Source organism: Anabrus simplex, chromosome 2 (assembly GCF_040414725.1).
Source record: "Anabrus simplex isolate iqAnaSimp1 chromosome 2, ASM4041472v1, whole genome shotgun sequence".
In the NCBI taxonomy this organism is placed as follows: Eukaryota; Metazoa; Arthropoda; class Insecta; order Orthoptera; family Tettigoniidae; genus Anabrus; species Anabrus simplex.
In genome coordinates, this window is record NC_090266.1 from 47,490,747 (window position 1) to 47,517,691 (window position 26,945).

The following is a 26,945-nucleotide window of genomic DNA, read 5'->3' on the forward strand; positions in this document are numbered from 1 at the left end:
GCACGATCAGTTTCTCAAAACAGTTGTTGGAAATCATAGCACGATGAGAGTCACAAAAGATAGGGAGTGTTATTGGAAAACACAGCACGATGGGCTTCACAAGAGAGTTGTTGGACAACAGAGCACGATGAGCTTCACTTGAGAGTTGTTGGGCAATACAGCACGGTGAGACTCATAAAAGAGAGAGAGAGTTATTAGACAACACAGCACTATGGGATTCACAAGAGAGTTGTTGGACAACACAGCACGATGAGTTGCACAGGAGAATTGTTGGACAACACAGCACGATGAGTTGCACAGGAGAGTTGTGGGACAACACAGCACGATGAAATTCACAAGAGAGATGGAGAGTTCCTAGAAAACTCAGCACCACGAGGTTCACAGACGATGTGTGACATCTTTATTGATAGCGATGTTTCTTTAGATCTCGCGAGTTCCAAGGACTTTCGGAATGTATGATGAAGCAGAGACAACTCATCTGTCTTTAATATTAATTCAGTAATGATGATTAATTAGATCGCTTATCGTATTCTAATTCCAGCATATCGCGAATTACTGCAAGAATCGGTGTGCAATAAAAGCTCTTTATCTCTACTTTGGCCGTGAGCTACAGGTTGTAAAACAAATTCAAGTGTGCATTGTTCCATGTCCTGACGAGAAAGAAAGAACCCCTGGATCCTTAAATGTCATTATGAATTCCTTATCACTCGATGTTGAACTTTCGTGCAAGTTTTCTTTATCATTGATAATAACAACTTCAGTTAAAATTATATATCCTGGTGTGGTCGACTATTTATTTTGAGAACAAAGTAAAACGTAGGTTGAATTGCGTTGTCAATGTACAGAATGTTCACAATAATAACGGAGTGGGGGGGGGGGGGGAATCAGGACAAATAAAATTGGAACAAAGTTCATCCTAGATTTAAATGGAGCAAGTAACATAATGTTGTTTTGGATGTAGTCTGCAATCTAAATGCCTGGAAAGGAACCCCACGACGCCTTAAATCGCCACTTTTTCGGTGTATATTGGATATGCTATTTGCTTTACGTCGCGCCGAGACAGATAGGTTTTATGGCGACGATGGGACAGGAAAGGCCTAGGAATTGGAAGGAAGCGGCCGTGGCCTTAATTAAGGTACAGCCCCAGCATTTGCCTGGTGTGAAATTGGGAAACCACGGAAACCATCTTCAGGGATGCCGACATTGGGGTTCGAACCCACTATCCCCGGATGCGAGCTAACAGCTGCGCGCCCCTAATCGCACGGCCAACTCGCCCTTTAAATATTGGTTATGAAGTGGAAGCATAATTTTGAAAGGGCGTTAAGACAATGATGTGGGCTACCACAATTATTATTTAACGTGTATATAGAAGAAGTCATGAGAGAATTTTTAGTTACCAACAAATACGGCATGCAAGTTAATGGCAACGTGTACAGTAAAATGCGATTTGGAGATAATGTAGCACTGATACTTGAGAATGGAATCACATGAACGAACTGCTAAAAGAGAGGTGTGGTATGAGAATAAACAAAAGAAGACCAAAATAATTACGTGTACAAGGAATGTTGCACAAATTGCCAATGTGTTGATGGATGGAGAAAAATGAGGTCGAGCAGAGGAATTCAGATATGTGTTTTTTTTTTTTTTTTTTACAAGTTGCTGTACGTCGCACTGACACAGATAGGTCTTATGGCGACGATGGGACAGGAAGGGGCTAGGAGTTGGAAGGAAGCGGCCGTGGCATTAAATAAGGTACAGCCCCAGCATTTGCCTGGTGTGAAAATAGTAAACCACGGAAAACCATTTTCAGGTCTGCTGACAGTGGGGTTCGAACCCACTATGTCCCGAGTACTGGATACTGGCCGCACTTAAGCGACTGCAGCTATCGAGCTCGATATATTCAGATATCTAGGAAGTCTGGACGCATCTGAAGGAAAATGAACGAAAAGACAGGTTGTAACTTTCAGCAAGAGTAAAAGCCCTCTCAGTTTATATTACTGTGTTGATGGGGTGATGGTACCTCATAGGGATCACTGTAAGTACCTAGGTGTAAACACAAGGAAAGATTTTCATTGGGGTAATCGCATTAACGAGATGGTAAGGAAACTTTTTAGATATCTTCGCATGGCTATGAGGGTAGTTGAGGGCTGTTGTAAGGACGTAAAAGAGCAGGCGTGTAAGTCTCTGGTAAGACCCCAATTAAAGTATGGTTCCAGTGCATGGGACCCACACCAGGATTACTAGATACGAAAACTGGAAAAAAAAATCCTAAAGAAAAGAGCAAGATCTGTTCTAGGTGATTTTTGATAAAGGAGTAGTGTTAGGAAAATGTTGCAAACTTGCGTCTGGGAAGATTTGGGAGTAAGGAGACGAGCTGCTTGACTAAGCGGGATGTTCCAAGCTGTTGGCGCTGTGGAATGACATTAGTAGACGAATAAGCTTCAAAGGAGCTTTTAAATGAGGAAAAATAGTAATTTGAAGATGAAATTGGAATTCTAGGGTACAGATTGCGGTAATTACTCATTTATAGGACGAGGAACAAGGGATTGGAATAATTTACTAAGGGAAATGTTCGATGAATTTGCATGTTATTTGGAGAAATTTAAGGAAAGGCTAGGTAAACCATTGATAGGGAATCTGTCACCTGGGTGATATTCCTAAATGCAGATCAGTGGTGATTGATTGGTTGGTTAGTTGATTGATTGATTGATTCAACATGCTCTAAATGAAAACACTCTTGGCTGTAACGATTACTGGACAAATCCCGTATTGAAAAATTGTGGCAAAATGTCGGTCGATATTCTTCTTATTGTACCACTGAGCGACTTGGCTGTGGGGTTCGAGCCCTGTAACTTGTATTCAGAAGATTGTTAGCACGTGTTCGGCATGCCATGCCTGAAGATTTTTTACCATGGTTTCCCACTTTCACACGAGGCACATGCTGGGGCAGTACTTTTATTAAGGCCACAGTCGCTTAATTCCCTGTCTTATCCCGTCGTCGCTTAAATAAATGTTATCTGTGCTGGTCTGATGTTAAATAACTGGGCCCTATCACTCCACCACGATGTCTTTTAGAAATACGGTGACAGATACAAAGGACGGAGAACAATGTACACATCCATATAATGATTTAATGATTGTGTACAGGTTGGTACGATGTCGACACATTACCTCTATGTCGAAACCTTTGAATATGTAGAGTTGTGTACGTAATCATGTACTAAACGCACGATCTTGAATAATTTACACATATGTAGATAACACGCCGAAAAGTGGCCATTTTAACTAGCATTCTTAAATGCATACGTACATACGTATCTATTGCACATAATTTAAGAGACTCTGCGATCCCTCGCTCACAGCTAGCTCCTCGAGCAGTATTCAATCGGTTATTTAAAGAAGTAGTGATAGGTGGCTTAACCGTAAATTATTGTACAAATATATGTATGCATGCTGGGTATTCAGCCCGAAGGCTGGTTTGATCCTCCACAGCTCCACCAACAGCTGCCATAGATAACCTAGGTGTCACTGAAGAGGCATACTAGGGAAATGAGGAGTGAGGTAGTTTCCCGTTGCTTTCCTCACTGAGCCAGATGTTGCTGTTTGGCCTACATATTAGTCTGCCAAAGCCACTGAAATGCATGCACCAACCGACCCTGTGAGCAATATTTTCACACCATTCATAACAGGGACTGGCTTTATAAGGAATAGCATTACTAGCATCGCTCATACCTCGGTCACTTTCATATTGTCAAAGCCAAGGATGAGACTGAGACAGGTCAATGAGAGTAACAAAATTATTCTAGCCCATACCAGAAGACATAGTGCACTGAAAACACTACATCTCGCCAGCAAAGGCAAGTACTAATATATATATATACCTACTTGCTACGGGGCGAGTTGGCCGTGCGGTTAGGAGCGCGCAGTTGTGAGCTTGCATCCGGGAGATAGTGGTTCGAAACCCACTGTTGGCAGCCCTGAAGATAGTTTTCTGTTGTTTCTCATATTCACACCAGGCAAATGCTGGCGCTGAACATTAATTAAGGCCACGGCCACTTCCTTCCCACTCGTAAGTTACCGGTAGTCCTTTCCTGTCCCATCGTCGCCATAAAACCTATCTGTGTCGGTGCGACGTAAAATAACTTGTAAGAAGAAGAAGAACAGTTGTTGCTAAAGAAAAGTGCATGGCATTGTTGATATTGTATATTCCTCGCATTTATTATTTTATCAGACTTTATTTTATCTTATTTTTTTGTTTTAGACTAAAGCAATGGTGAAGTTAGGGCTCGTGGCCAACTCTTAAAGTTAACCACGTAAATTACGTGATAATACACATTTAGGAGAAATATAAGCTCACTGGACAAAAATAAGTCACTCTGGTGCGCAGACCCAGTCTGTACAGATGGCGCACGCGCACTGCCTCTACGTGAGCGTGAGTTTCAAGTGGACAGTGTACGCCAACCTGGGTAGATGTAAGGATGTGACAGGGGCATGAACATACGGTGCGTGAAGTTGCTGGATTTGTTGGTGTTTCGCAGCGGACTGTACAATGTGTCTACAACGTGTCACAAAACGTGACGCCAGAAATGTAGTCGGAAAAAGATTCTGACTGAGCAAAATTCATCGGGCTGCACCCATATGTGACTGGTTTCATGAACATTCCCCCACCCTATTACATCTCGATTGGCCTATATAATCACCTAATTTGAGCCCTATTGAAAATGTGTGGATCATGTTGGAACAGGGGGTAAAACGCTGACATCAGGTTCCCAGCAATTTGGTGGAACTGCACGATTAAGTCCTCAGCGAGTGGCGATGTACCTGCACAAGTCCTAACCGAGTCCAGGTGGTTACCATGCCCAGAAGAGGAGTTACACTGATGCTTTCTTCAAGGGTGACTAATATTTTGCCCGGTGAGCTTAATATTCTATTATAAAATCAAAGATAACTAAGCTAAATATCAGATTTGGAAAACATACAATGTAGAAATTAAACTCAGTAGCCCCCTCTGTGGTGTAGTGGTTAGTGTGATTAACTGCCATCCCCGGAGGCCCGGTATCGATTCCCAGCTCTGCTACGAAATTTGAAAAGTAGTACGAGGGCTGGAACGGGGTCCACTAAGCCTAGGGAGGTCAACTGAGTAGAGGGGGCTTCGATTACCTCCTCAGCCATCCTCGATGTGGTTTTCGGTGGTTTCCCACATCTTCTCCAGGCGAATGTCGGGATGGTACCTAACTTAAGGCCACGGCCGCTTCCTTCCCTCTTTCTTGCCTTTCCCTTCCAATCTTCCCATCCCCCGACAAGGCCCCTGTTCAGCATAGCACGTGAGGCCACCTGGGCGAGGTACTGGCCATTCTCCCCAGTTGTATCGCCCGACCCAACGTCTCACGCTCCAGGACACTATCCTTGAGGCGGTAGAGGTGGGATCCCTCGCTGACTCTGAGGGAAAAAACCAACCCTGGATGGTAAACAGATTAAGAAAGAAAGAAAGAAAACTCAACAAATAAAATCAGTCCGGGATATATAAGTAAAAAGAAAGAGAAAATTCATAATGAGAAACAAGTAAAATACAAACTAAAAATATAAGCGTAAACGGAACACAATACATAATAAAGTAAAGGAGAAGCAAGTATGACAATAAACAGTGATCTACGTGCATGGGCTAAAATCTAAATACGATGTACATTTGCATTATAACATTTAAAATAACCTGATATTAATTATAAGGAACAACAGTGGTGTTCAGTTGTATAGTCAAAAAGGCTAAGTTACTGGCTTACATACTACAAGCACACGAACAATCAGCGGTGTTCAACAGCTAATCTCTGCTTGTAGTCTTAAATTTTTATCGAAATATAATTCATCTACCATGTATATACAAACCCTGTGGATGCCCACAATGCACATGCTATTTATAGATTCATTTTCGAGAAGAGTGTACGTCAGAGGAACTTATACAATCCCATGCATTCTTTTCTTTTTTGAGCGACTGTACGTGCAGCGATACCCATCGAAAACTGAACGGTTTTATTTATGGCCGTTTGTTGTTCCATTTGGCATTTCTTGGACTTTGACAGAAGAGAGAATAATTTTCATGGCTCTTGATATCATGAAGGCAGTTTTCTTTCGAAGTATCTTTGCAGGAAATATTAACTCGACTGTAAGGAGTGAACAACAGTTCCTTGGTATGTTCATCAGTCAATAAAGACAAATATTACGGCTGAGAATGTAGACCTCGTACCATTCGAGTAGCAGCATTGGCAGGCGTACCTTCATGAAGGGCTGCATGTACGCTGGGTTTGTTTAGACATAATATTTCTCCTCTCTGTCTTCTATGACAATTTACAAAATTCCTTTGAACTTCGTTTTGGTGAACTCAGGCATACTGTGCAGCTGTCCATGCGAAAATACCGACTCCGAGAAAAACCTTCACATGGACATAAGATGGTAGATTCAAAGTGGCAGCAACAATATGGCAGTGACAAGTATTACTTCATTAGTGTCTGATTCAGCTAATGGATCCATCCAGGGTGATGATACATGTTGTAAGAGTGTAAAGGATAAGAAGGATGAGTGAACTGTTCAAGAGTGTTTTTAAATGTGTTCCATGTCTTACGTGTTGGGTTACAACAGGCATTATTATAAAAAAAAGCAAAATGTTCATATGTTGGTCTAGAGTTGATGTTATACACTGACTGACAGAGCAAATGCAACAAGAAGAAGGAGTGGTCAGAACTTTATGCCAATTGCAGGGTAGACTGACGTCACGGAGTTATGCTCATGATGTGAAATGCGCCGCTGTGCTGCGCACGTAGCGAACGATAAATGGGACACGGCGTTGGCGAATGACCCACTTCGTACCGTGATTTCTCAGCCGACAGTCATTGTAGAACGTGTTGTCGTGTGCCACAGGACACGTGTATAGCTAAGAATGCCAGGCCGCCGTCAACGGAGGCATTTCCAGCAGACAGACGACTTTACGAGGGGTATGGTGATCGGGCTGAGAAGGGCAGGTTGGTCGCTTCGTCAAATCGCAGCCGATACCCATAGGGATGTGTCCACGGTGCAGCGCCTGTGGCGAAGATGGTTGGCGCAGGGACATGTGGCACGTGCGAGGGGTCCAGGCGCAGACCGAGTGACGTCAGCACGCGAGGATCGGCGCATCCGCCGCCAAGTGGTGGCAGCCCCGCACGCCACGTCAACCGCCATTCTTCAGCATGTGCAAGACACCCTGGCTGTTCCAATATCGACCAGAACAATTTCCCATAGATTGGTTGAAGGAGGCCTGCACTCCCTGCGTACGCTCAGAAGACTACCATTGACTCCACAGCATAGATGTGCACACCTGGCATGGTGCCGGGCTAGAGCGACTTGGATGAGGGAATGGCGGAACGTCGTGTTCTCCGATGAGTCACGCTTCTGTTCTGTCAGTGATAGTCACCGCAGACGAGTGTGGCGTCGGCGTGGAGAAGGGTCAAATCCGGCAGTAACTGTGGAGCGCCCTACCGCTAGACAACGCGGCATCATGGTTTGGGGCGCTATTGCGTAGGATTCCACGTCACCTCTAGTGCGTATTCAAGGCACGTTAAATGCCCACCGCTACGTGCAGCATGTGCTGCGGCCGGTGGCACTCCCGTACCTTCAGGGGCTGCCCAATGCTCTGTTTCAGCAGGATAATGCCCGCCCACACACTGCTCGCATCTCCCAACAGGCTCTACGAGGTGTACAGATGCTTCCGTGGCCAGCGTACTCTCCGGATCTCTCACCAATCGAACACGTGTGGGATCTCATTGGACGCCGTTTGCAAACTCTGCCCCAGCCTCGTACGGAGGACCAACTGTGGCAAATGGTTGACAGAGAATGGAGAACCATCCCTCAGGACACCATCCGCACTCTTATTGACTCTGTACATCGACGTGTTTCTGCGTGCATCGCCGCTCGCGGTGGTCCTACATCCTACTGAGTCGATGCCGTGCGCATTGTGTAACCTGCATATCGGTTTGAAATAAACATCAATTATTCTTCCGTGCCGACTCTGTTTTTTCCCCAACTTTCATCCCTTTCGAACCACTCCTTCTTGGTGTTGCATTTGCTCTGTCAGTCAGTGTATAAGACAATGCTTAATGTTATTATGATATGATGTATCTTGAGATTTGGATGAGGTTGATTTTGATGTAAATACGCTGATGAAGGGAGTTAAGGCTCCCGAAACATGTACGTATAAATAATTCAAATATTAATAGTATATTAACAGGGCGGAGTAAACAATCACCCGTTGTAAATTATTGTTAAGTTTTTACAGTCCCTAACTCCCCTACCTATAAACGAATATTTGCCCCAATTTGTCCACTTGAATTCCAACTTCATCTTCATATTGTGATATTTCCTACTTATAAAAGCACCGTTCATATTATTCGTCTACTAATGTTATTCCTCGCCATCTCTCCACTGACAGCTCGGAACATACCACTGAGTCGAGCAGCTCGTCTCCTTTTCCAAAGCCTTCCCAGCCCAAAAATTGCAACATATTTGTAACGCTAATGTTTTGTCGGAAATCACTCAGAACAAATCGAGCTGCTTTTCTTTGGATTTTTTCCAGTTCTTGAATCAAGTAATCCTGGTGAGGGTCCCATACACTGGAACCATACACTGTTTGGGGTCTTACAGGAGACTTATATGCCATCTTCTTTATACCCTTACTAAAACCTATAAATACCATCATATCCATGTACAGAGATCTGTAACCTTTATTTAAAATCCCTTTTATGATTTATCCAATGTAGGTCTTTCCTTATATTAACATCTAGGTACTTACGATGATCCCCAAAAGAAAGTTTGACCGCCACCAATTCTGTAATTATAGGAGAGAGGACTTTCCTTATTTGTGAAACTCGCAACCTGACTTTTAACTTCGTTTATCATCAAACCATTGCCTACTGTCCAGCTCACAACATTATCTAGGTCATTTTGCAGTTGATCACAATCTTGTAACTTATTTATTACTCTATACAGAATAACATGATCCACAAAAAGCCTACCTCTGATTCCTCTTCTCGACTCATACCGTTTATATATATAAGAAAACGTAAAGGTCCAATATTACTGCCTTGAGGAATTTCCTTCTTAATTATTACAGCGTCAAGTAAAGCTTCGCCCAGTATAATACTCTGAGTTCTATTTTGTAGAAATATAGCCACCCATTCATTCACTCTTTTGTCTAGTCTAATTGCACTGATTTTTGCCAGTAGTCTCCCATGATCTACCCTATCAAACGCCTTAGATTGGTTAATCGCGATACAATCCATTTGATCTCCTGATACCATAATGTCTGCTATAACTTGCTGGAATCCTGCAAGTGGAGATGTGGAATAACCTTTCCTAAACCCGTACTGCCTTCTATCGAACCAATTATTAAATTCACAAACTTTTCTTATATAATCAGAAAGAATGGTTTCCCAAAGCTTACATGCAATGCATGTCAAACTGAATGGGCTGTAATTTTCAGCTTTATGTCTATCACCCTTTCCTTTATACAGAGGGGCTACTAGAAAAACTCTCCATTCATTTGGTATAGCTCCTTCAAACAAACAATAATAAATAAGTACTTCAGATATGGTACTATATCCCAACCCATTTTTCTTTAGTATATCCCCAGAAATCTTATGAATTCCAGCTGCTTTTCTAGTTTTCATCTGCTGTATCTTATTGTAAATGTCATTATTATTATCATATGTAAATTTTAATACTTCTTTAGCTTTAGTCTCCTCCTCTACCTGGACATTATCCTTGTAAACAACAATTTTACACACTGCTGATTGAATACTTCTGTCTTTTGAAGATCCTCGCATACACACTCCCTTGTTCATTAATGATTCCTGGAATGTCCTCCTCGGATCCTGTTTCTGCCTTAAAGTGCCTACACATACCCTTCCATTTCTCACTAAAATTTGAATTACTGCAAATTATACTTGCCATCATGTCATCGTTATCTGAATTCATTGCTATATTCAATTTCCTAGTAAGTTCCTTCAACTATTTCTTACATTCACAGCCACTTCTAAATCTATTCCTTTTGAACCTGCACCTCCTTCTTAGCCTCTTCACTTTTCTGCAATAATATAGTGGGCCTTTACCATACCTTATTACATTTAAAAGTACGAACCTGTTTTCACATTCTCTAACAATTGCTTTAAACCAATCTCAGAGTCTGTTTACATTTTTATTTACCGTTTTCCACCGATCATTTTTACTTTTTTAAACTCCCTCATGCCTGTTTTATCAGCCATGTAGTACTGACTAATAGTCCTACTTTTAGGACCTTCCTTTCTATCATATTTATTTTTAAGAAAACAGCTTCATGGTGACTAATACCGTCTATTACTTCGGTTTCTCTATAGACCTCATGTGGTTTCTTCCATTTAATTGGTTCCATCACTTTTTGAATCAGCTGTCTTTCCCATATAAACTAATGTGCCACTTGTTGGTAATGCTTCCTGTCGTTCGCATTACCTTACCAATTGACATTTTGTAAATTCAGATCACCCGCTACAATTACTTTCCTTTCCATATCATTTCCCACATTGCTGATTATCGTATCAAATAATTCTGAATCAGCGTCAGAGCTACCCTTTCTCCGCCTGTACACTCCAAAAATATCAAGCTGCCTATTACCTTTAGAGATGAATCCTACACATGGAATTTCATGCTTGTCATCTTTAACTTTTTCGTAGGTTACAAATTCTTTTTTCACCAGAATGAATGCTCCCCCTCCTACCTTTCCTATCCTATCTCTACGATACACACTCCAGTTCCGTGGGTAAATTTCTGCATCCATTATGTCATTTCTCAGACATGATTCAACTCCTATGACAATATCAGGTAAAAAATGGAATGGTGTATGGCTTTTAGTGCCGGGAGTGTCCGAGGACAAGTTCGGCTCGCCAGATGCAGGTCTTTTGATTTGACTCCCGTAGGCGACCTGCGCGTCGTGATGAGGATGAAATGATTATGAAAACGACACATACACCCAGTCCACGTGCCAGCGAAATTAACCAATTAAGGTTAAATGTCCCGACCCTGCCGGGAATCGAACCCGGGACCCCTGTGGCCAAAGGCCAGCACGCTAAACATTTAGCCATGGAGTCGGACAATATCTGGTAAGTATATATATATTCCTTTCTTTACAATACTTCTACAGTTCAACACTAACTTTTTTTATGTCATCCCTACTTGACTTCCAGATACCTGTACTCTTATCACCACTCCCTAGACCTCCCCGTTTCCTTGAGTCTACCTCTCTATAATACTTCTAAACAAATTTCCAGTCTTATACTTAGGCCTACAATACTGCCATCCAGGAAGAACACACATCATAATTATTTGAAATGATCTGCCTGTTCCAGCATAGTATCCCCAATCTGACATTCAATTCTCTTTCTTACCTACTGACATCAATTTTGTCTTAGAAAGGCTAATTCTCATACCATCATCATTGCATTAATTTTCAAGTTCCAAGATATTAGACTGCAGGCTTTTGGCACGACCTGCCATTAAAGACCAAGTCGTCAGCGTCAGTATAGGCCAGACTGCTTACTACATTTCCACCAAACTGAATCCTTCCCTGCCACTTTATATATTTCCGCAGATCATCCATATAAACAAAGGTGAAAGATTACAGCCTTGTCTAACACCTGTAAGTATCTTGAATCAACAACTCATTCTACCATCAATTCTCACTGCAGCCGAATTGTCAACAATGATGCCCTTGATTGATTTTAATAATCTACACTTAATCCCGTAGTCACCCTGTGTGGTGAACATTTTTTCCCTCTATACCCTGGCATGCTTTCTACAAAACGTAAACACAACTGTCCATTCCTCTCGTAGCATTTTCCAGTTACCTGGCGCTAATTGAAAATGTGCTCCTGACAGCCCTTCTGTGGTCTGAAACCACACTGGCTTTCATTCAACTTAATCTCAACCACGGATCTTACCCTCCCTTCCAAGATGCCAGTGAACACCTTGCCTGGTATACTGATCGACGAGATGCCTCGACAGTTGTTGCAATCCTTTCTGTTCCTTGTTCATAGATAGGTGCAATGACTGCTTTTGCCCAATCAGAAGGTACCTTACTAACACACCATGCTGATCTTATTGCTCTGTGAAGACATTTCATCCCAGACATCCCATCATATTTCACCCTTTCAGGTCTAATTTCATCTATTCCTGCTGCTTTATGACGCAGGAGTTTATTTACAATATTTTCCACTTCATAAAGCTTAATTTTTACCAATTGTCCTCCTCCCAACGAGCTCGGTTGTTAGAGACGTGACCAGATAGATCTCCTTTCACGTTGAGAAGATTTTCAAAATATTCCTTCCTCCTGTCCAGCGAATTTTTGGGATCAATAACGAGTTCATCTGAATTACCCTAAACACCATTCATTTCCTTCCTCCCTCCATTCCTACGATCCTCTCTTACTGTCCAGAAAGGTTTCTCTGTAGCTAACTTAACCGTTTCAGATTATTGCCAAAATCTTCCCACGAATTCATTTTGGATTCAACAATTGTTTATTACGTATACGTACAATTCCCTGCCTGCATCAGTCCTTGTTTATAGCCATTTCTGATAAGCCTTATTTCACGTTTATAAGCTACTCTCACTTCATCATTCCAGCAAGATGTTCACATTTTCCCATCTTTACACACAGTCGTTCCTAGGCATTCCCTTGCTTTTTCTACTACAGCATCCCTGTATGCCACCCATTTCCTTTCCATACCCTCAAGAGGCTTATTGTCCATTGTTTGGACCATTTCGCTAATCATATACATGTACTTCTAATTTCCTCGTCCTGGATATTTTTTACCCTTATTCGTCTGCAGACAGATTTCACTTTCTCTATCCTAGGCTTAGAGTTACTTAATTCACTACAGATCAGATAGTGGTCTGTCTCATCGAAAAATTCCCGGAAAACTCGAATATTCCCAACAGATTTCCAAAATTCGAATTCGGTTAAGATATAGTCTATTAAGGATCTGGTGCCCCGACCCTCCTACGTGTAGCGGTGAATAGTGTTATGTTTGAAGAATGTATTCGTAACTGCTAAACCCATACTAGCACGGAATCCAGCAAACGTTTCCCATTCCCATTAGATTCCATATGTTCCCCATCTTTGCCAATCACCCTTTCGTATCTTTCAGTTCTATTTCCATTTGTCGCATTGAAATCGCCCATTAGCACTACCCTATCTTTGCTGTTGATCCTGACTACGATGTCACTCAATGCTTCATAAATCTTGTCAACTTCATCCTCATCTGCACCATCACATCGTTCTAATTCCTCCAACTGCCAAATTTACTCATACCATTCGCTCGTTTACGTGCCTAACAGAAACAAAGTTGCATGCAATGATATTCCTGATAAACAGTACTACCCCACGCTCTGCCCTTCCCTTTTTTAACACCAGCCCAGTACACTTTATAATCTCCTATCTCTTCCTCGTTATCTACCCTTACCCGAATATCATTAACTCCTAGTACATCCGGATGCATCCTCTTTGATGACTAAGTCAGTTCTACACTCTTTCTTCCTTAAGCCCCATTAATATTGATAGCTCCCCATCGAATTCCATTTCGTTCGCCAAGTAATTTCCAAGGAGTCCCTCGCCTGTCAAATGGGAGTGGGACATCGTTACTCCCATAGGTCTGTGGGTTGCTTAAAATGTTCTGAGCTCGGTAAATTCATGAAGAAGGATGCTACCCTACTTGCACATAGTCCAAGTGAGGATCTCTCCTCTAATGGGTTATGGACCACCGGTGAATTGTATAGTCCTAGCCGCCTGAGCACAAGGAAGGCCATGATTCAGAATATGTCCGAGATGTCCACTCACTTTCCATAGCAACTGGTATCCCGACTCTCAGGACCACTTATCAGGCCACTCAGCCGTTGCCCATGGTTCACGAACTAGGACATGGCTGCAGTAATCCACACCAAGTAAATTAAGAATAAAAATTAAATTTTGTGAAAAGTAACGGTTGCAAGTAAAAATTACTAAAGGTAATCGCCACAAGTAATTCAATTACCTTTCCTCAATTACTTCCCAACTCTGATAATTTATGAGTCATTATAAAGGACATTTTTTTACTGTTTGCTTTACGTCGCACAGACACAGATAGTTCCAATGGCGTTGATGCGTTGGGGAAGGTCTAGGAATGGGAAGGAAATAAGCTGTGGCCTTAATTAAGGTATAGCTCCAGCATTAGCCTCGTGTGAAATGGAAAACCGCGGAAAACCATCTTCAGGGCTGTCGACAGTGGGGTTAGAACCCACTATCTCCCGAATGCAATCTCACAGCTGCGCGACCCTAACCACACGGCCACTTGCTCGTTCCATTTTATAAACGAGCATCTAAGCTGAATAATGTATCACTCGTTTCTGTAAAAGCGTAAATGACTCACTCCAACATCCGAAATGCCATCATAACTTATTACCACTAAGCATGAAAACACAAGCTTATAAAATCGTTATTTCCTCCGTTTCTGTTTTACTGAGGTACTTTGAACATTGATATAACTAATGATCAAATGAGGAAGGTACAACGAATCATGAAGTCTTGGATTAAATTCATAATTGCTGCTTATTACAAGCAACATTCCCTTCTGACATTGGAACTACAGCCGCCTTGGTGTTGACATCTCTAACTGATAGTTCTCCCCACCGCCTGTTCTCAAAATATAATTACGTTACCACCCCTGCCAATCCCTTTAACAGGTCAGCTGCCAATGATCGGCCATTTACAGCAAAGGGGACCAGATTTTGAAACTCAATTCCGAATAACGTTATTAATAAAATTAATTATTTACTTTCCTGCAAGTTCTCCTACGAAAAGTATTTGTGTTGAGGGTGAGGACCGTCAGGAGTGTATTAATGGTTGAGTGTATTAGATACCTGATGTTCATAAACCTTAGACATGTATAAAAACTTTTTTGTTGTATGCGGTTTTACTTCCTTTTTTAAAATATTTAAATTGGGCCGATGACCTAGATGTTAGGACCCGTTAATAACAAGGATCATCATCATCATAACAATGATAATATTTAACAACTTTATACTTACTACTACCTGATGTACCCGTGCTTCGCTACGGGATTCTCGAAAAAAACCTGACTTTGTGGTTTCCCTAACTGAAGTCAACATAAGTCATTACAAAAACGCCAGTAGGAAAGAAGCGATTAAAAGCAATGTTATCATATAAAATAATCGATCAAGTGAAAAACCACACATTTCCTCACTTTTAGCGAACAGTACTACGGTGCCGGTCCAAAGTTCCAGAGCTGGAATGACCAGGCCACAGACAGCCGTGAATACTCCTCTACCATAATTCCGTTAAATATGCACACTGCTCATTCCAATCACTGCCTCAGAGTAGGGATTGAATACTATGATGAACCAGTGTGTTACTTACCAGTAGTATCAGAAAATTTATGAATAAGAGGAATGGAATGCTAAAGAAGAAAGTTATCTAACTCCCAGCTACTTCCCGCCAATATTCAGGCAGGCTCTTACACTCGGTACGATCGGGCGAGTTGGCTGTGTGGTTAGGGGCGCGCAGCTGTGAGCTTGCATCTGAGAGATAGTGGATTCAAACCCCACTGTCGGCAGCCCTGAAGATGGTATTTCATAGTTTCCCATTTTCACACCAGGCTGTACCTTCTAAAAAAGACCTATCTGTGTCGGTAAGGCAAAGTTAAGAAATACTCGGTACGCAGCAGTAATCCTGTCTGTCGGAGAAGGGTGGCAACAGAGACACAAACACATCACAACAAACAGTGGTCAATGTAATGTTATTGTTGATCATCTTTATGAGAATTCTATATTGTAGGCCTTCACATGTAGTTTACTTTTGACTCTGTGATATTAGGGTGCCTTATACAATTATTTAGAGCGTAGACTGTGGTTTCTTATTCTCCGACTTTACATGCCGATTTTCATTAAATTCTGTTTACCCATTTTTCTCGTGACTCGGCGCTGATATGGACTTAGTAACTAAAACTCAATATTCAAGATTATCTCTGTGATCATAGCCGGTACGATAACAATCTTTAAGACCTAAATGGTCGGAAATTTAATACTATATAACTTGAGTTATGTAGTATTTATCGATACGACCACTAATAAAATAAATATTATGAGAATTAAATTTTAGGCCTTCCCCTAAACTACCATTCCACTCAGCGTGAATACAATTAGTTTCGGCCTAGATTACAGCGACTTATTCCCCAACTTTGCATCCTCACTTTCATTAAGATAGGACCACTAATAACACAGATATTTGAGAAATAAATGTTAGGCCTTCCCCTAAACTAGCACTTTCTCAGCGTGAATACAATTATTTATGACCTAGACTGTAGCGACTTATTCCCCAACTTCGCCTACCGATTTTCATTAAGGTACGACCACTAATAACAAATATTTGACCATTTTTGACCTTCCCCTAAACTACCATTTCACTCGCCGTGAATATAATTATTTATGGCCCAGATTATAGCAACTTATTCTCCGACTGTGCCTATCGATTTTCATTAAGATACGACCACCAATAACATAAATATTTGAGAATTAAATTTTAGGCCTGGCCCTAAACTACCATTTCAATCACCGTGAATACTATTATTTATGGCCTAGATTGTAGCGACTTATTCCCCGACTTAACATACCAATTGTCATTAAATTCTATTCAGCCGTTTTCTCGTGATGCGTTTACAGACAGACAGACAGACAGACAGACAGACAGACAGACAGACAGACAGACAGACAGACAGACAGACAGACAGACAGACAGACAGACAGACAGACAGACAGACAGACAGACATTACGGAAAACTAAAAAGTGCATATCCTTGTTACTGTTGACACGACTGATACAGAAATACCATCTTTCTAAATTCTGAGCAATGTACAGGAAAACTCTTAAAAAGAGTTCTTAAAAAGAGTTTTTCTGTACATTGCTCAGAATTTAAAAAGGATGGTATTTCTGTATCAGTCGTCTTAACAGTAACAAGGAAATGCACTTTTTAGTTTTCCGTAATTTCTGTCTGTCTGTCTGTCTGTATGTCTATATGAAAGAATGTATGTGTGTATGTATGTACTGTATGTATGTATGTACACACATCACGAGTAAACGCCAGAATAGAATTTAATGAAAACTGGTATGCAAAGTCGGGGAATAAGTCGCTACAATCTAGACCATAAATAATTATATTCACGGCGAGTGAAATAGTAGTTTAGGGGAAGGCCTAAAAATGGTCAAATATTTATGTTATTAGTGGTCGTACCTTTACAAAAATCAGTAGGCGAAGTTGGGGAATAAGTCGCTACAATCTAGGTCATAAATAATTGTATTCACGCTGAGAAAAATTCTAGTTTAGGGGAAGGCCTAACATTTAATTCTCAAATAACTATGTTATTAGTGGCACTATCTTAATGAAAATGGGAATGCAAAGTCGGGGAATAAGTCGCTGTAATCTAGGCCGAAACTAATTTTATTCACGCTGAGTGGAATGGTAGTTTAGGGGAATGCCTAGAATTTAATTCTCATAATATTTATGTTATTAGTTATATAGCTCAAGTTATATAGTATTAAATTTCCGACCATTTATGTCTCATAGATTGTTATCGTACCGGCTATGATCACAGAGATATTCTTGAATTTGGAGTTTTAGTTACTAAGTCCATATCAGCGCCGAGTCACGAGAAAATTGGGTAAACAGAATCTAATGAAAATCGGCATGTAAAGTCGGAGAATAAGAAACCACAGTCTACGCTATAAATTATTTTATAAGGCACCCTAATATCACAGAGTCAAAAGTAAACTACATGTGAAGGCCTACAATATAGAACTCTCATAAAATTGATCAACAATAACATTCCATTGACCATTGTTTGTTGTGATGTGTTTGTGTCTCTGTTGGCACCCTTCTCCGACAGAGAGGATTACTGCTACGTACCGAGTATTTTTTAAATTTGCCTTACCGACACAGATAGATCTTTTTTAGAATTTGTTTTACGTCACACCGACAGTGATAGGTCTTACGGCGACGATGGGATAAGAAACGGCTAGGAGTGTGAAGAAAGCGGCCTTGGCCTTACTTAAGGTACAGCCCCAGCATTTGCCTGGTGTGAAAATGGGAAACTATGGAATACCACCTGCAGGGCTGCCGACAGTGGGGTTCGAATCCGCTTTCTCTCGGATGCAAGCTTACAGCTGCGCGCCCCTAACCACACAGCCGACTCTCCCGGTCGCACCGAGTGTAACAGCCTGCCTGAATATTGGCGGAAAGTAGCTGGGGAGTTAGATAACTTTCTTCTTTAGCATTCCATTCCTCTTGTTCATACATTTTCTGATACTACTGGAACGTAACGCATTGGATCATCATAGTATTCAATCCCTACTCTGAGGCAGTGATTGGAATGAGCAGTGTGCATATTTAACTGAAAGATGATAGAGGAGTGTTCACGGCTGTCTGCGGCCTGGTCATTCCAGCTCTGGAACTTTGGACCGGCACCGTAGTACTGTTCGCTAAAAGTGAGAAAATGTGTGTTTTTTTCATTTGATCGATTATTTTATATGATAACAATGCCTTCAATCGCTACTTTCCTACTGACGTTTTTGTAATGACCTATGTTGACTTCAGTTAGGAAAACCACAAAGTCAGTTTTTTGAGAATCCCGTAGCGAAGTACGGGTACATCAGCTAGTTCTATATATATAGATTGTAATGCGATTAAGCGTGAGAGAGGATATTTCGTTGTAATATCCCCACTAAAAATGAAAATCCGCAGCCTGTTTCCAGTCATTGACCGGGTCAGGAATGGAATTAATGAAACCCCATCTAGCGGGGAGAATAGGAATTGTGCCAGCTGCCGAAGCCGTCGCACTCCTCTGGAGCAATGAATAATGACTGACAGATGAAATGAAACGATATTCGAAAATGTTGCTGGAATGGAAGATGACAGGGAAAACCGAACTACCCGGAGAAAAACCTGCCCCACGCCCGCTTTGTCCAGCACAAATCTCACATGTAGTGACCGGAATTTGAACCACGGAACCCAGCGTTGAGAGGATGGCGCGGTGTCGCCTGAGCCACGGAGACTCACCATAATATTCCCATTACTTAAATAAATAAATAAATAAAATAAATAAATAAATAAATAAATAAATAAATAAATAAATAAATAAATAAATAAATAAAATACATTTAATGTATACTACTCTATTTCTCAGCATTATGTACGAAAACCTGTGTGAATCTCTGAGCTCTTCAATATCGTTCTATTGAAAATAGGGCTGAGGTCTTATCCGTGACTTTTCTTCTCCTAGTTAATGTATCATCCTCCATTCACCTCACTTTACCCCACTACAGAAGCTAATTCATACTCGTAACTTCATCCGGTGTATTCATTCCGAACGTAAACCTATTCATTGCGAGTATCCCGTACTATTGCTCCCAGCTGTTCGTACCATTCTGAGACCATGTGATTTCATTGATAACAATGACAATAGAAATTAAACGTACTTGTATTTCAGTATATTTGAATGCAAAATATCAGCTTGGAGACAACAGTGTAAATGGTACTACGATAGTAAGATCGTTAACAAACAATCTGGGGATTCGAGTAAAGGTGCTTAAATCCATTTATTACTTATTTTTAAGTAAATATGACAAGTAATAATATTTAATTTTCTCCAGCACTGAATAAAACTTCGTAATATCTAGCACAATTCTTCTAGAAGGTATGACTCGCTCGAAAGCGCGCATGTAGTGCATATGTTTCGTTTTGTTTGAGTAAATAGACACAACGCTGACATGGTCAGGTTTCACATTAATTTGCTCCCATATTAGACAACTTCACTTATGTATTTTTTACTCAATGCCTATAATTGAATATTTAGAACACTTTGTTATACTATCAAGTTACCTTCTGTGTGTTTTCTCAAACAAGATTACGTACGTCGTTTTAATTTTTAGTTGGGGTAAATCTACACAAGTTCCCTAAAGCTGTTTTGAAGGTTGAACGAAACTAGTTATAAAGTATAAATACTTAAGTGCACTTAATTACTTTTACGGTACCTCTTCTAAACCAAACCCCATAGCACTACAGCCCTTGAAGGGCCGTGGCCTACCAAGCGACCGCTGCTCATCCCGAAGGCCTGCAGATTACGAGGTGTCGTGTGGTCAGCACAACGAATCCTCTCGGCCGTTATTCTTGGCTTTCTAGACCGGGGCCGCTATCTCACCGTCATATAGCTCCTCAATTCTTATCACGTAGGCTGAGTGGACCTTGAACTAGCCCACAGGTCCAGGTAAAAATCCCTGACCTGGCCGAGAATCGAACCCGAGGCCTCCGGGTAAGAGGCAGGGACGCTACCCCTACACCACGGGGCCGGCTATTTTACCTCTTCTAATCTTTTTAATAAATAATACAGGAGTGCCGTATTAAGCAGATCTATTCCTTGTCTACTCACTTACTAACATCAAGTATCCGCGGGTGCAAACCGCGTCACACATGCGGGTTTGGCCATGTTTTCCCGCCGGATGCTCTTCCTGAAACAACCGTATGTGGTGGGATCTAATTATTATTGCGTGTTTCTGTGGTGGTAGGTAGTGCGCTGTGTTGTCTAAATATGAGAAGGAGAGTGTTGGAACAAAATACAAACACCCAGTTCCTGAGCTAGAAGAATTAACCAGACACGATTGAAATCCGTGACCCATCCAACAATCGAACCCGGGACTCTCTAAACAGAAGGCCTCAACTCTGAACATTCCGCCAAGGAGTCGTACAATAGTTATAATAATAATAATAATAATAATAATAATAATAATAATAATAATAATAATAATAATAAGGTACTGTACTGTATTGTATTGTACTGTATTGGGCCTACTGCCTGTGTGCTTTCAAAGAGACAAAAAACAAATGAATAAATTTATTAATAGCAAGCACACGTGTAGGCTTGCGTGACTGTTGATCTCGTTATGGTAGCTGCAAGACGGTCAGATTTGAGTGGACTCCCAGAATTTCACCGAACGATTTAGCTACACGGTTCGGGTAAGTTAGCTGTGAGCTTGAATTCTGGAGACAATGGGTTCGAATACTACTGCCGGCAGCCCTAAAGATGGTTCTCCGTGCTTTCCCATTTTCACACTACGTGGCTAAATGGTTAGCGTGCTGGCGTTTGGTTCTGAGGATCCCGGGTTCGATTCCCGGCCGGGTCGGAGATTTTAACCTTAAATGGTTAATTCCCTTGGCTCGGAGACTGGGTATGTGTGCTGCCCCGAATATCCCTGCAACTCACCCACCACACATAACACTATCCTCCACCACAACAACACGCAGTTACCTACACATGGCAGATACTACAGAAATGCTGGGACTTTACCTTTACTTAGTCCGACTCGTTGGCTGAATGGTCAGCGTACTGGCCTTCCCTTCAGAGGGTCCCGGGTTCGCTTACCGGCCGGGTCGGGGATTTTAACCTTCATTGGTTAAGCCTAATTCCAATGGCCCGGGGCTGGGTGTTTGTGCTGTCCCCAACATCCCTGCAGCTCACACACCAACACATAACACTATCCTCCACCACAATTACACGCAGTTACCTACACATGGCAGATGCCGCCCTCCCTCATCGGAGGGTCTGCCTTACAAGGGCTGTACTCGGCTAGAAATAGCCACACGGAATTATTACCTTTACTTATGGTCGTGGTCGCTTCGTTCCAAGTTCTAGCTCTTTCCTATCCCATCGTCCCCATAGGACCTGTCTGTGTCGGTGGGACGGAAAAAAATAGTGTATATAAATAATAATAATTCAGGGATATTACTTCTTGTTTAAAAATAATCCCAAAGTTACTGGCCGATAATCGAACCGCAGGAACCTTGGTGAGAAGTTGGTAACAGTGCAACTCAGCTATCACGCCCTTATAAATAAATAAATAAATAAATAAATAAATAAATAAATAAATAAATAAATAAATAAATAAATAAATAAAATGAGTGTGCATAACATGACTATCAAATTAGCTCACACTTCACTAAGCACAGCATATTCAAGAACATTTGCAGGCAATTCAAGGAACAAAGTTTGAAATGTAGCACTTGAGGTGATGTTACTGACTTAGCTCCTTCAGAGTAGAACCCCTCCTGCCAAAAATGAACAAATCCTTACATCAGATATGGAGGTCTATGCATATCACGGTGATCACTGTCTTTTGAATTATCAGCTCTACTCAGATGTCAATGTAGCAATATATTTTATCTCGATGTTCAACCATCACGTACATTACGTTTTAACCACAGTTGCGTGGAAAATGTTCTAATGATGGTGAACACCGACTCATTTCCACTCATACCTCATTTCGGAATTTCATCTATGCGACGACAAAATGAACTTAATCAGAATTTAAATTCCCAACAACATTGACAGGCCGTTCAAAATTGGGCTAAAGTTTCTGTCACAATTCTGAACAAATGAGTGATATGGCGACATTATTTACCTTTGTAGGGGTCGGCGAGATGACTGTGGGAGTAACTGGTGGGTACAGGTACACAGAGGCGCCCCTCGCGCGCATTCTCCACGTACAGCTGCGGCGCCGGCAGCGACTGGTGGGGAGTGGAGTTCAGGTAGACGGGCGTCGGCCGAGCAGGCCACGGTGCAGCTGGCTTCGTCGGCTGAAGGATGTCGTCGATGAGGAACGAGGCCTTGGGACGGCAGCACATGGTGCCTGTGTGCGCGAGCAGCCTGCATTGAGCTTCCGAATGAAACCGCCTAAATCCTCGCTGCTGCTCTTATCAGTCGAATAGGCCGGCAATTGTTTCCTGTCGAGTATACACGATAAGATCCATCTCGCTATGGTGCGTGTTTGATCAACTTCCTTGTCAGTTAAATGTTACTGATTAGTTTCACATTTAAAGAGCCTGTGCATTGTTTCTACTTGGGTGTTAACGTTGTTCTTGATGGTTGTTACAGTATCCTACACCATGCCGTGTTGGGTGATAGCCAAAAGACCCTAGATTGTTCGTGTTGGGCATTACACACATTACAGTAGATCGTCCCTTGTTGGGTATTACACACAGTACACTAGATCGCATCTTGTTGGGTACTACCCACAGTAGATCGTCCCTTGTTGGGTGTTTCCCAAAGTACACAAGATCGTACCTTGTTGTGTATTACCCACAGTACACTAGATCGTACTTGTTAGGTGTTACCCACAGTTCACAAGATCTTACCTTGTTGGGTGTTTCCCACAGTACACTAGAGCGTACCTTGTTGGGTATTACCCACAGTACACTAGATCGTACTTGTTAGGTGTTACCCACAGTTCACAAGGTCTTACCTTGTTGGGTGTTGCCCACAGTACACTAGAGCGTACCTTGTTGGGTATTATCCACCGTACACTAGATCGTACCTTGTTGGGTATCATCGACAGTAAACTAGATCGTACCTTGTTGGGTATCATACACAGTGCACTGGATCGTACCTTGTTGGGTTTTACCCACAGTGCACTGGATGGTACCTTGTTGGGTTTTACCCACAGTGCACTGGATCGTACCTTGTTGGGTTTTACCCACAGTGCACTGGATGGTACCTTGTTGGGTTTTACCCACAGTGCACTGGATCGTACCTTGTTGGGTTTTACCCACAGTGCACTGGATGGTACCTTGTTGGGTTTTACCCACAGTGCACTGGATGGTACCTTGTTGGGTTTTACCCACAGTCCACTGGATGGTACCTTGTTGGGTTTTACCCACAGTGCACTAGATGGTACCTTGTTGGCTATCACCCACCGTACACTAGATCATACCTTGTTGGGTGTTGCCCACGGTCAGTGAAGTAAGTGGGAGCATGTAGGTACACACACAGTACAACCTCGATCTGGTCGGCTACACATACTGACACTCGGAGACCAACGAGCATTACAGAGGCTGGTACGAGAAATTCAGTGCTTGTCTGTAGAAAGAATCATCAGGGAATTTCATGGTGCCATCAAGTACAGCTAGTCCCATACTGTGCGTTGGGGATTGAGAATAGGGTTCCAGGTTGAGTAGCTGCCTATAAATTAAATATTTCTCCTCTTAATAAAAAGCGCCGCCTGGCATTGTGTAAAGAGAGACGCTACTGGACACTGGGAGAGTGGAAACAAGTAATTTGGAGTGATTATTCACGTTGTGAATTTTGGCAATCTGACGGGAAGATCTGGGTATGGAGAATGCCCATGGAACGCTATCTACCTGAATGCTTAGTACCAACAGTGAAGAATGGAGGAGGTGGCATTATGGAGTAGGGATGTTTCTCATGGCATGGACTCGGCCCTCTAGCAGGACTGCATCACTATAAACGAAGAAGGATATCAATTCATTTCTAATGCTTTCATACAGCCTAGCGTGTAAAATCACTTCAGTGATGACCATTTTTATACCAACATGATAACACTCCAAGTCATAAAGCGGGCTCCGTAAGCCAATGGTTTAAGGATAATAATATTCGGCAACAGGACTGGCTCGTCCATAGTCCCGATCTAAACCCGATAGAACACCTGTGTTATGAGTTAGAACGGACACTTTGTTCCAGATCCCACCGTCCAATATCAACACGTTCTCTGGCTACGGCTCTTCGGGAAGAATGGGATGTCATTCTCATGGAAATGTTCTGACATCTGAAGGAAAGTTTCCCCAACAGAGTCAGGGCTTTGATAAAGGCAAAAGGCGGACCAAGAAAAGCAAACCTCTAAAAACTGTTCATAGTTTGAAATATCTGGGTGTAGCTCAACAAACGTCAGTGAACTCGTTCCGCATCCATATTAAACAATGAGCGACAGGAGCTAGAAATGCTATATTTGATAGCAGAGCCATTAAAAGACTGTCCATGAGGTCTGATATGACCCTCTTCGACGCCAAAATCGTCCCAATACTCACGTATGGCATTAAAGTAATTTGGAATATGTTAAGTATGGGAGATCTACGAACAATGGAATAGGTAAAAGCCAGACACTTACAGGCGATCCTTGGTGTATCCAAATACACCTGCTTAAGACTGGTATATGAGCTCGCTCGGGAGCCCTTCTTAATGGAGCATCTGAGATTCAGATTTGTTCTACCTCATACGACAAACTGCCTGAGGGTGCTGTAAGAAAGGACATTGAAAAGAAGAGGAATCTGGACAGAGTTCTACTAGACCGAGGCCATAATGATTAACGCATGGATGGACGCGAATCAGGCCTTTACGTCTCTTTTTGACTGTGCACGGCTTCCATCATGAAATGTGCAAGGCAAAATCATACCACGATCCAGACTCTTATTGTATCTGCGAACTGTGTGAACGTTACCCCGTTCTTAAGTGTATAAATCGAGGAAAATCTATCACAGACTACTGCATGAACTGAAATGCATGCTTATTCTGCACAAATTGTGCGCATTAATAAATTAATTTAAAAGGCGGACCAACATCATATTAATGGCGACCACTATAGAATTTGTTACCAGCAAACCCTGTCTTCAGTTTGAAGTGGATGTCCGGGTATTTTCGATCAGACAGCGCACACATAAATTTCATCAGATGAACTGTACTGGTTCTTATTCAAAGTGACCTTGTTCTTTGCATTTGTTATTCTAATGATGTGTTGATTATTTATTCTTACTGGTTTGTGAAGAAAGAGAATAAGCAAAGACTGAGCATTTGAGGAACTGAATAAATAACGGTGTTGTTGCAAGGAACAAAACGTGCCACTACGTTGGTAGGTAGAGGGGAATTCCTCAAGGCAGTATTATTGGACCTTTATGTTTCCTTATATCTATAAATGATATGAGTAAAGGAGTGGAATCGGAGGTAAGGCTTTTTGCGGATGATGTTATTCTCTATAGAGTGATAAATAAGTTACAAGATTGTGAGCAACTGCAACGTGACCTCGAAAATGTTGTGAGATGGACAGCAGGCAATGGTATGTTGATAAACGGGGTTAAAAGTCAGGTTGTGAGTTTCACAAATAGGAAAAGTCCTCTCAGTTTTAATTACTGCGTTAATGGGGTGAAAGTTCCTTTTGGGGATCATTGTAAGTATCTAGGTGTTAATATAAGGAAAGATCTTCATTGGGGTAATCACATAAATGAGATTGTAAATAAAGGGTACAGATCTCTGCACATGGTTATGAGGGTGTTTATGGGTTGTAGTAAGGATGTAAAGGAGAGTGCATATAAGTCTCTGGTAAGACCCCAACTAGAGTATGGTTCCAGTGTATGGGACCCTCACCAGGTTTACCTGATTCAAGAACTGGAAAAAATCCAAAGAAAAGCAGCTCGATTTGTTCTGGGCGATTTCCGACAAAAGAGTAGCGTTACAAAAATGTTGCAATGTCTGGGTTGGGAAGAATTGAGAGAAAGAAGAAGAGCTGCTCGACTAAGTGGTATGTTCCGAGCTGTCAGCGGAGAGATGGCGTGGAATGACATTAGTAGACGAATAAGTTTGAATGGCGTTTATAAAAGTAGGAAAGATCACAATATGAAGATAAACTTGGAATTCAAGAGGACAAACTGGGGCAAATATTCACTTATAGGAAGGGGAGTTAGGGATTGGAATAACTTACCAAGGGAGATGTTCAATAAATTTCCAATTTCTTTGAAATCATTTAGGAAAAGGCTAGGAAAGCAACAGACAGGGAATCTGCCACCTGGGCGACTGTCCTAAATGCAGATCAGTATTGATTGATTGATTGATTTATTGATTGATTGATTGATTGATTGATTGATTGATTGATTGATTGATTGATTGATTGATTGATTGATTGATTGATTGGATAAGTAGGAGAAAATGAAGAACACTTGTGTGTTGTTAAAAAGAACACAATGAATCTATTTTATCAAATTATAGTAATTCAGATGTGTTTACCAATGAACAAG

At 41.7% G+C, this 26,945-nt stretch overlaps 1 protein-coding gene across 2 annotated transcripts in view; it reads right to left on the bottom strand.

The window, feature by feature from the left end:
* The window catches only part of LOC136864934 (hematopoietically-expressed homeobox protein HHEX homolog), a 58,080-nt gene extending 35,277 nt beyond the window's left edge, over window positions 1–22,803 (bottom strand). For both annotated transcript variants that reach the window (XM_067142345.2, XM_067142344.2), the window contains exon 1: window positions 22,550–22,803. In XM_067142345.2, the coding sequence (XP_066998446.2) occupies window positions 22,550–22,772 (223 nt within the window). In that variant the 5' untranslated portion in view covers window positions 22,773–22,803. The remainder of the gene's footprint in view (window positions 1–22,549) is intronic.
* Between the last annotated feature and the right edge of the window lie 4,142 nt (window positions 22,804–26,945).